Consider the following 11,892-nt stretch of genomic DNA (forward strand, 5'->3'; position numbering starts at 1 on the left):
TTATTCGGGTAATGTCACGTGTTCAATACTATTTTGTACCTTTAGAATTAAAGTGGCTCAACCCAAAATTCTTAGTTTCTGGTAAACTTCAATATTGTAATACAATAATTGTATTTTTTTAGTTTTTCGGTTTAAACACTTTAAGGCATGCCATTTTATTTGAAAAAGACAGAAAGAGTACTTTGTCCTTTTCTAGACTAAAAGAGACTGTTTAATTTTATAAGCTGATAGAATAATATAGAAAAGAATAATAGGATACCCTCTAATCGTCACATTGGAAAAAGGTATGGCTTTATCATTTTATCATTTAAATTATTTTTTATTGCACTTATAAAACTAATTTAATTTACAATATGTAACTACATATATCTATAACTAATCCGTACTTGTCAAATTCCTCATAAATTGTCAATATTCTTAATAAAATTCCTATTAATAATATACAAGTGCAAATGTTGAGCTGCTTGCCAGAAATGATATAATAGTGCTTTGTTTTTTTGTTGTTTCCTTGTAGGCTGCCTGTAATAATCTAAATCTGTGTGAAAGGCAATAAATGATTTTATTATTATCTACTAATGGTAGTCCAGTGGTCGAAATTTTACCATAATTTATTTAAATTTTAAGTTTGAACATTATTATAGTTCTATTGTCACCTTTCTATTATCATCATTTCTATAATAATCATTGCTCTATGTCGCCAAGGCTACATTATAGAAAAATAATATTAAAGACAAAAAATATTAATCTATTCTCAATTTGACCACAGATTGATAAATCAATAAACAAAAAAAGTATAAATGCATGTGTGTGTGTGTGTGTCAAATACATGGTAATGTGTGTAAGGTTTTTTTATTCATTTAGTTTATTTTTTTATTGTTTATGCACAATTAAAAAAAAAAAATCAAGCAGTCAGCAATCTGCACTACTTCTCTATATTCTCTATGAGTGTGGGAAATTTCGTACTTCTCCGTCCGCGCAATTTTCGTAAGAAGGAGTCCAACATTTTTGCTGCACGTATTACCTACTTAAAATGTAGGTTCTTAATAATAATACATAAGTGTTTTGAAATATAAAACTAATCTTAAATTTTTTAGTTATACCACTTCCATTCTAAGGGTGCAATTTCGTAAACAAACTTTGCCGTAATGGCGTAACCTTTAAAATACACGAAAACTGCCCAGCATAAACATATTTTTTTAGTAACTTTAATAGAAGTATTAGAATTAGAAGTTTATTATAGAATTTATTTAATTGTAATTACATATTTAGACATACTTAACATAATTAATCTTGGAATAGGTAATTATTTCAGCTTTTTTTAATTAAAGAAATTATGTTTTACATAGGTTTAATCTTTTACCCGTTGAACGTTTATAAAATGATTGTATTTACGGTAATAGTGTTGATGATCTTCATTTGGTGGCCCAAATATACTAAAATTATTACGAGCATCCATCCTTATTTATAAATGTGTAAAGAAGCAAAATTATTATTACATTGTTCAAATTTCTATATAATTTATAAATATAAATCTGTACGTATGTACCTGTAAATATGTATATTGCGCGCGTGTGTATGTGCGTGTGTGTATATATTTCTATAATAGATAGATACACAGTGTGCAATTCATTTCGAAATTATTCTTGCCCATCTAATGGTTGTCTGGAAGAGATCACTCTTAGCGATAAGACCAAGAAAAAATGTTTCACAATATTTATTCATTTTGTGTACAATAAAGAATACTCTTTCACTGGTGGTAGGACCTCTTGGGAGTCCACACGGGTAGGTACCACCACCCCGCCTATTTCCGCCGTGAAGCAATAATGCGTTTCGGTTCGAAGGGTGGGGTAGCCGTTGTAACTATACTGAGACCTTAGAACTTATATCTCGAGGTGGGTGGCGCATTTACGTTGTAGATGTCTATGGGCTCCAGTAACCACTTAACATCAGGTGGGCTGTGAGTTCATCCATCCATCTAAGCAATAAAAAAAAAAAACTATCTCGCTCTCTCTCTCATCAAACAACTCTTTAAAAAAAAGCAATGATTTAATAAGAATTAAATGAAAAAGCAAAGAATTAATATGTATTTACAACTAGCTAGACGTCTATAAAATTTTCTAACCGAAAAAATATATGTGTATAAACCATTAGAATAGATAAAACCTTAAAAAACAACATTATTATTAAAAACGAAAGAAAAAATCTTGATATTGTATTGGTTTCACGGCAAAATTTTTAGTGACTACTTAACTTGCTTGAAAGTGAAGAAATACTCTCAAAATCCATTAATTTGTAACTCGCACTCGCACATACAATAATCGAGAGGCTCACTTCGGTAAAGCTATTCGATACATGAGACAGCAACATAAACAAACCTTCTCTCTCCCACAAAATGAGATTCATAAGCTTACCACTAGGTGGCACTGATACAAACTCACACAAATTAAACATAACATTAACATCGACTGAGTAGTTAAAAAAACTCGCACTAAGCACAGGTACATTACCCATTACCCGACTAATTATAAATATTGTTAGAAAGCTTGGCATTTCAATTAAACGCCTTAAAAAAAAACTTGCGTGCTACCAATATAAAAGAAAAAATTATTGCTTCTAAAGATGAATAAACGTCCTGCAAATCGAGTAACTCGCACTCAGAGCTCCGCACGTTTCACCGTGAAGAGCGTACACTCGATGCGAGTCATTCGATTCGATTTTTGAAACTCGCACTAAGCCTACTGTTATAGTAACCGGCAAACATCGTGAGCAAATGACCTTGACTGCGCAGAACCGAATTTTAGATCACTTTGGTGGTGAGGGTGAGGCGCGACGGCAGGGGAAATCGTATCGAGCGCGTTATTGGTAGATCAGTCGAACCTTGCGTCCCGCACCGCGCCTTCGTTCCGCTTGCTCCCAAAAGTACGCTTGCGTACAGTGAAAAGTCTATCGTTATTAATCGTTAAGTTATATTTTGTTATAATTGCTTGTTGACTTTGTTGCCATTGCTATTTGTTGAGTGTTTGTTGATTTTTTATAAAAAATACACTATGCCGCGACAAACTGGTGTAGTATTCAAAAGAAAGGGTAGAAAAATTGTGTACGACGTAGTCAAGTTGCGGGCCACGCGGAGTACGTTTTAAAAAAATAGAAATTATATTTTATGAACGTTTATTCCGTACCAAATCTGACTTAAGACTAACTTATTACTAATCTTAATCTAACGGGAAGGACATCGGACCACCGGTCCAGCGGATGCCGTCGTCTGCGAATTCCACAATTCAGCAGTTGAGTTCGCCGAAGATCTGCCTTTGCAGACATGCGTCAGCAGAGGTGCCCGACGTAACTCCTCCCTCCTTAAGAACGGAGTTCTCTGTTTCAGGAGAACTACGTACTGAAATCTTACAAAATTTCATACGGTACTTATATACTAAGGCACATAATATGAAAGTTATTAAAATTACATAAATGCAAAGAGTCCAAACGCTAACACTTTTCACATGGATAATTGCCTTTTCACTGTTTTCACAACCACTAACACTTTTCTTCAGGGCGAATGAGAGGATCTTCAAGTCTGTAAGATCGACGTCTTCCAGGTGTACTGGTTCTGCAGTTTTTATTTTACTCGTTGAATCAAGTAGGGGTAAATTGAGCATCGGTGATTTTGTATGTTCTATATTTTCCACATTGGTTTGGCGCATTTTCAGAGTTATATTTTGGATCTTAATTTCACAGGGGTCATCAAGGGTAAGTATATAGGTGCCTTGGATTTTCTGTCGGGATATTTCTTCAGGACAGGTTTTGGTAAGTAATGTCTCATCTCTAGCGTATAAAATCCATTGGTTTTGTTGTAGAATCTGAATTTTGATGTCTTCTATAATTACTGGAATTTGAATGCATGATTTCACGTTTTCTACGTACATCATTAGATCAGTTATGCAGGGGTCTTGTATGAATTGCAGCATCTCATCGTTGATGCAGATGAAGCTGGCCTCGTCGATTTCCTGGCATGGCTGGGCAAGCAGTCTGATCTTCAACCCTTTCGCTAAGAGGTAGGGATATTTTGGAAGGATAATTACTGTGGGATTTTGATATACGGGCAATGGTATTAGCTTATAATAGATATAGCTTTCCTTTTCGATCAAAGGTATTTCCAAAACGTAGGTAATTTGGCTCTTCTTAAAATAAGCCTTAAGTGTTATCGTTTGCTCTATCTTAACTAAATTTTCTAAACTAGGGGTATAAACTAATTTATCTTTCTTATGAATATTTTCAAGTAAACTTAATAATTTGTTTGAATCAATAATGGATTGATGTAATATTCCTAATCTACTAAGTGCAAAACTAGTTTCTATTTCACTTAGTTTAACGTGAATCGTCTGAAGGTTATGGTATATTTTATTGTATGCGGATATGATTTGAACTTCAAAGTGTTCAATTCGTAAATTTTCAGTATAATTTTGCCACAATGTTGCAATTTCTCTATTCAATCGAATGAGGTTTCTATTTAAGGTAATGGTTGAATTAGATAGAATTTGCACCATTTCAGAGATTAACGTTATTTTTTTATCATTAGCGTCTTGATCTGATTTTATTTCACTAATTAATTTATCGTATTTTATGGCATCATCGTGATCCAGATTTCCTGTAATGATTTTAATTAATGATCCAATTGGGTTAATCAGTCCGCGTTTGATTTTAAAGGTAGGAGTGATTTGTTCGAATTTGCTTACTGTTAGATTTTGCATATAGTCTACTTGTTCTCTTACATCTATAAAATTATAAGTAAAGTTCTTAATAAACTTAACACTAACTAAACTATTTAGTTCCCTGAAACATTGAATATTAAGATCTAAGTCTTCTCTAATAGGTTTAAAGTCCAATACTCTTGCTATTATCCACTTGTCTTTGCTCAAAACAGCAGTGCCTTCCCTGACGGGTAAAACTCCGGGATTGTTATTTAATACCTGAAGTTGAAGGGCGTGGACTTGCGTCGTCATGATCGTCATCAGGAGGACGCGGAGGTGCCTGTGAAGGGCGTTTAATGTTTTTTAGTGGAACTTTTGTACTGCGTTCTTTTATTTGAACGGGAACTGTGTTTCTGACTATGTCATCTGTAACTATAGCTTTTTGGTAACGCGGCTTATCTTTGCTAATTCTTTTATTTGTGTTTTTGGAAAATATGGTGTCTCCTGGTTTAATATTAAATTCTGTTTCTCCTGCTCTTTTTTCGTTTCGTTTTTCCTTCATTTTTATTGTTTGTTCCGAAATATGTTTGTATAAAAATTTAGTTCTTTTTGCGTGTTCTTTTATTAATTGTTGTATATATTGCTTATTAAAGTCGACATCAAAAGTATTTCTAGAGTCTGTGTGTCCTAGGAATATCTCAAATGGGGTGTAGCCAGTACTGGAGTGAATTGACTGATTATAGGCCATAATAGCATAGGTCATTATGGATGCTGCATCCGTGTATTTTTGTTCGTATTTAGCCAATCTATATATTTCTAGTATTGTGGAATGGAACCTTTCTATGAGTCCCATGGAGTTCGGGTTGTTAGGTGTACTGATGTGTAAATCTATTTTGTAAAATGATAAGAGTTCTTTTAGAAGTGCATTATTAAATTCCGTACCGGGATCCGAGCTAATTTTTTGGGGTATCCCATAAAATGAAAAGTATTTTATTAGGGCTCGTACTACTTCAGGAGTAGATCGGTTTGTAATTTCTAGTGCTTGTCCCAGTTTGCTGAAGGCGTCAATAATAGTAAGATAGTAATGTCCTTCGATAGTAAATAAGTCGATAAAAAGTTCTTCTAAAGGTTTAGTCTGTGTCTGTGTTAATTGTAGTGTAGGTCTGAGGGGTTTCCTGTCGTATTTCATACGTTTACATACTTCACAAGAGTTTATGACACTTGAAACGGTTTGTTCCATTTTATGCCAAAAGTATGTGCGTTTAATATGTGTAAGTGTTTCTCTTATACCTCGGTGACATGTTTTACCTGTATGATATTTTTCAACGATTTCTTTTTGTTCTAATTCATTTTCAATAAAAACTACTCTTTTAGTGCATTCGAAAAATTGTACCATTTCCTTTTTGAATAAAAATATTACTGTTTCTGTAAATTGTCTCCTATGTTGGTCATCTTCGAAATAAATGAAGTATTTAGTATTGTTCTTTATGTATTCCTTGAGAAACTGTTTAACGAGGTCAGGTCGATTAACTGGTAGGTGGACTTCTAAAATTCTTTGTTTTTCTCTAGACAAATTTTTAACTGAGAGTTTGTCGATAAGCCATGTATAGACTAAAATTTGATTTGGTTTTGTGTCTATGGCTTCTTGTAAGATAGGAATGCCTTTCGATTCTGTATCTTGTGCGGAATGAGCAGTTTCTGTGTTACTAGGTGAACCTTCGGATGCGGTCAGGGTGGAACTAGAGTATGGTATTGAGTAAGGTGAGCGACAATGGGCTGTTAAAGTTCTCTCAGAGTCTGTGTCGGAAATAGACATAGTTTCTAAATTTTCCTCGGGTTCTCTACGCAAATTTTCTATTTCTTTAATAATTTCTTTTACATGTTTCTTTCTATTTCTATCTTTGTCAACGTTTACTTTCAATGAGCTATTATCTTTGTCTAAGGCATTTATTTTAATACGCGATAAGGCGTCTGCGTTATTATTCAGTTTTCCACTTTTTTTTGGTACTAGGTGCACGGGTGCACTCCAGGGTGAGTGAGAGTGAGTTACTATATTATTTTCTAACATTTTCTCAACTTGTCTATTTATTTCGTCGTTAATCACTTGGGGCTGTCTATATGGTCGTATAAAAATAGGGTCTTCGTTACGAGTGCGAATGTGGTGTTTAACATCGTTGGTAAAGGTCAAGGGTAGTTTTTCGGAATAAAATACATCTTTATATTCTGAGCAGAGTTTACGAATGTATGTTTTCTCCTCTTCATTAATGTGATCTAATCGTAATTTATTATTTAAATTTTCGGTTAATATACTATCGACGTCTATGTTTGTCATGTCAATGACAGTTATATTGTTAATTTCACATGTGTCACTATTGTATTCAGTTACGGTTACTGGTGTAAGGAAATTTAAAGTTACTTCGCGGTCTTTAATGTTTTGTATGACCGTCGTCGCGAAACCGTTTTCGCATCTTACTATTGCACTAGGCATTCTAACTCCATCACAAAATATTTTATAATTCATTATTGCTTGTCCGTTCCGTAGGTTTGTAGGTAACCTAACTCTTTGTTCACAACGTGGGGCTATTTTAATTGAACAACCGGGATTATATATAATAGGTATTTTAGTGGTATTTGTATGTAGTAGTAAGTTTTTCATATCAATTTTTGTATCTAGCTGTTTTAGTAGATCACTTCCTATTAGTCCGTCGTAACGTCCGTCTACGTCATATATATAAAATTTATGCATCTCGTCACTATTAAAGGTTGGAAATAATGGTATATATATTACTTCGTCGTGCTTACTAGTTGCGTGTGTGCTAATTACTTCAAAGGGTTCATAGTACTTAAAATTTTCGAAATATTTAGTAACCAGCTTAGGGCTAATAAATGAGCGTGAACTTCCGGTATCTATCATAAATTTACCATTAATTTCGGGGATGTTAATATATGGTAATTTTAATGCGTTACAATTTAAGTTTATTATCTCGGGGGTTGGTTGTTGGTAACTATGTGAAAATTTTCTACTACGGGGTCGTATTCTTCGGTTTGATCAGTTTTTATTGTTTCAAACTCTTCCATTACTTCTGTATTACTATAATCATCGTATGACGGGTTCTGAATTTCAGAATTGTTATAATTATTATCGTCATCGTTTAAGTTGTATAATTCGTTCATCCGTATTCCTAGTGGCTTAGCGGTACGCATACTAACATCAGTCGATCCGTTCCTAGGTTGTAACACCTGTGGGGGACGATATCCGAATTGTTGGGGTTTATAACCGAATTGGGGGTTATTCTGATTTAACTGGGGTCGGTAACCGAATTGAGGTTGATTTAAGTTTGGTTTGTAACCAAATTGATTTTGGTTCAAAGGTGGTCGATATCCAAAATGAGTTTGATTTTGAGGTCGATATCCGAATTGTTGCGTTTGTGGTAATTTTATTTGTTTGTTAGCGGGAATTCCAAATTTAAATTTATTTTGCTGTTGAGGTTGATTTGACATGGTTGCGACATTTTGTGGAATACCGAATTTATACTGAGGCTGTATGTTACTAATGAAATGAGGTTTTATTACATTTTTATCTGAAAACTGAAAATTGTTGAACGGTTGAGGTCTAGGAGCCGTACACTGGGTATTTTGTTGTTTTAACATTTTATTGCGTGAACTATATTGGAACATAAAGTTAACTTCTTCTAATACTATACTTAGTGCTTTTTCTAACGAATCACATCCTTTTAATCTAACTATACGAAGAAGGTCCTCCGGTAGATTATATAAGAACACATTCATAGACATGTTATCATATATTATCACTTTACTTTTACGAAGGTTATCATCCTGTATTAAATTTACTTTTGCAATCAAAGTACTTTTAATATGCTGTATTCTATTACAGAAATCTAGATACGATTCTCCGTTATTAATTTTTAAAGTTTCTAATTCTATTGCAATACATTCTTCCGAACGTGGATCTCCGAAATGTTGTTCTAGGGCTGTTTTTAATGAGTCCCATGTATCTAAATCTTGTCTTTCGCTAATAAGAGCTGCGGCTTTCCCACACAATCGGGATGTCACAACATGAAATATATATAAGTCCTGTTCTCTACTATCATCTACACGACACAATCGAATTACATATTCGCATTTTCTAATAAATAAATTTAATAACTTTTCGTCACCGTCGAATTTGGGGATGACGTTAGCAATTTCACGTGGTATCTGAGATATGTTGAACATGTTAATTTATTTTAATAATTAATTTGTTTAAATAAAATTGAAATAATTTTAATAAGTATGTCGTATAAAATTTTGTAATTCTTATAACTAAAAGTAAATTTCAATATTCTTTAATTTTATGTATTATATGTACTTTTATTAATTTTACACTTAATTTCTAGCTAAAAGAAAACTAAAAACACTTTTCGAATTTTGGAAATAGCGCTCTGTCTTCTAGAAAAACGTATAACTATTATACTAAGGAATGGAATGGAATGAAAATAGCGATTAGGGTCTACTCACAGACTGTCCATATCCTCGGGGTGAATCTCAAGCAGATGGTGGTGACTTCCGGAGCTGTTGTGGTCGTGTTGTCTTGACGAATTTATTTTGTTCGAATTTCCGTTAAACGCGTAAAAACGTACGTCGCGATTACTTCAAGATTGAGTTCGCGATCGCGGAAATCCTACCGGCTGCGCCAGTCAAGTTGCGGGCCACGCGGAGTACGTTTTAAAAAAATAGAAATTATATTTTATGAACGTTTATTCCGTACCAAATCTGACTTAAGACTAACTTATTACTAATCTTAATCTAACGGGAAGGACATCGGACCACCGGTCCAGCGGATGCCGTCGTCTGCGAATTCCACAATTCAGCAGTTGAGTTCGCCGAAGATCTGCCTTTGCAGACATGCGTCAGCAGAGGTGCCCGACGTAACTACGTATCTTGCTTCATTATAAAACAGGGGAAGAATGATATTATGGAAAAAGTAAAACAGACTTCGGAAGCAACAAAAACATCAGTGAGTACTGTTAGGTGCATTATTAACGAAGCTAAAGGCTCTGGCTTGCTCATCGTGCTCGGAACTCCGGGTAAGAAAAGATCAGGGAAGAAGAAAGTTACCGGAATGGATAGTTTCGTTCAATCTGTAATAAAAAGATGTAATCATAATAACTACATAACAAGCAGCGAAACTCCGTACCGTAGAAAGGCTTCGAAAATTTTAAAGAAGATATACATTTTAATGGCTCGGAATGAAGTTTACGACGAATTATCAAAGAGCTAGGCTTCAGATGAAAAAAAAAACCAAAATAATCGGAAGCTGGTAATTGAAAAAAGTAACATTCGATTACTACGAATCGAATATCTTCAAAAAATAATTAATTATAGACAAAAAAGAAGATCGAACCGACCGAGTCGTAAACTACACCGATGAGCCCTATGTCGACTTATCACGATGATGGCGACTCGGGTGATGAAAACAGTGATGATGATAATGGTCAAGATTATGATAACGAAAAAAAAAAATTACAAATACCAGCTTCGCTTCAACTGAACGAAGACCTGGCAACAGCTCTAGTTTTGACTTAATAGAAGGAATATCTATTTTACCCCAAGATTAAATTATTACAATTATTAACCTATATTTTTTGTTGATGTTCTAATAAATAGGTAACCCCTTTTTTTGGGGGTAGGTGTCAAAAGTGAAACAAGTGCTTTAAGTTTGAAAATTAAAATTAATTCATTTTATTTACATTATAAAGATTTTGTGATCCTTTTGTGTGTCATTAAGTATATATATGCATGTTGGCAATATTTACATGATTTAAGCCAATAAAAATACCACCTGCCAGCACCCCTTGAAACAGAAACATAACTATGTCGCAATTATCTGCGATTGAGGTTGCTCAAAGAAACTTGGAAGAGTGCTTCACGAAAAGAATGGCCGATCTTGAGGCACAGCTTCATGCTGGAGGGCCTGCGAAGGATACAGTCTCCAAGGTTGCGGAGGAATTCCGAACATTCCGGGAACTTATATTCTCTATGTTGAAACTTCTTCGACAGCAGATTGGTGAGTGCACTCGACTGGTTGATGCGATCGAGACCAGACATCGTCGAAAAAACCTCATCTTTCTGGGAGTCCCTGAAGTTCAAAACGAAGACTGCACCGCTGCCATCTTGGATATTTTGCATAAAAAAATGCTTCTGAATACCTCTGCTGCTGACTTCAATGTGTGTCACCGTATAGGAGCTACTAATAAGGATCATCACCGCCCAATCCTGGTCAGATTGAAATGCTTAGATACACGGATGTCGATTTGGAGGACGAAGTCCAAACTTAAAGGTTCTCCTGTGTCCATCAAGGAATTCCTTACAAAATCTCGACAGGCGGTGTTCGGCAAGAGCCGTCAGTATTTTGGTGTGCGTCAATGTTGGACGCAAGACGGGGTCATTATTATCAAGGCTGCGGATGGAAATCGTCACAGATTGACCACTATGGATGAGTTTAGCGACCTCGCAGTTAAATATCCTATTGTGGATGGTAAGCCAACATCAGCTAAGGGCAGCGTCTCTAAGGCGGCACCGGCTATCACTGTGAACTCGAAATTGCGGAAGACCTAGTGGCCTGTGTTTGTGTTTTTTGTTTTTTTTTTTCACTTTAATTACTTAAGATTATTCGACTTTCACTAATATATTTAGTCTTATGACTTCACAACGTATGTATATCATTATTTTCATTTCACAATTTATGATTTGATGATTTAAATGTTTATCATTGGATTTATTATTTTTCACTTTTACTTTTATTCACGTATTGTTGATGTTGATATGTTTCGTGGGTAGATTAGTGGCATCACGGAGTATAATATTGTCATTGGCAAATGTGTTTGTGGGTAGTCTTGTTAAAATAATTAATTCTGTAAATTTGACACTTGACAGACTGTTTTAATTGACTGCGTTCACAGATAAAATTTGCCTTGTAGTTTACTTTTTTGAAGTTTTAATCAGAATATTGTTGTGGAGATTTGTTCTTCATTATTCTAATTAATTGGTTTTTTTATTGTAAATTATGGCCTTTATTATGTTTTTCGTTATTAATATTCTTTATTTTCTGTTTCTGTTTTATAAGGTATTGTAATTTTGTTTTTTTGTTTTGTATCATCATCCTGTGTATATCAGCTGGCGGGTGGTGCAGAGACATTGCGCGTGC

The 11,892-nt window shown here is 34.4% G+C and overlaps 1 protein-coding gene across 1 annotated transcript; it reads right to left on the bottom strand.

The window, feature by feature from the left end:
• Nucleotides 1-3,156: 3,156 nt before the first annotated feature.
• LOC134199478 (uncharacterized) lies at nt 3,157-9,299 on the bottom strand. Its single transcript, XM_062670447.1, has 2 exons — nt 9,204-9,299; nt 3,157-5,025 (listed from the first exon to the last, which is right to left on the bottom strand). The coding sequence occupies exons 1-2, from the start codon at nt 9,212-9,214 to the stop codon at nt 3,279-3,281; spliced, it is 1,758 nt and encodes a 585-aa protein (XP_062526431.1). The 5' UTR covers nt 9,215-9,299; the 3' UTR covers nt 3,157-3,278.
• Nucleotides 9,300-11,892: the final 2,593 nt, after the last annotated feature.

Source organism: Bombyx mori, chromosome 10 (assembly GCF_030269925.1).
Source record: "Bombyx mori chromosome 10, ASM3026992v2".
Taxonomy (NCBI): domain Eukaryota; kingdom Metazoa; phylum Arthropoda; class Insecta; order Lepidoptera; family Bombycidae; genus Bombyx; species Bombyx mori.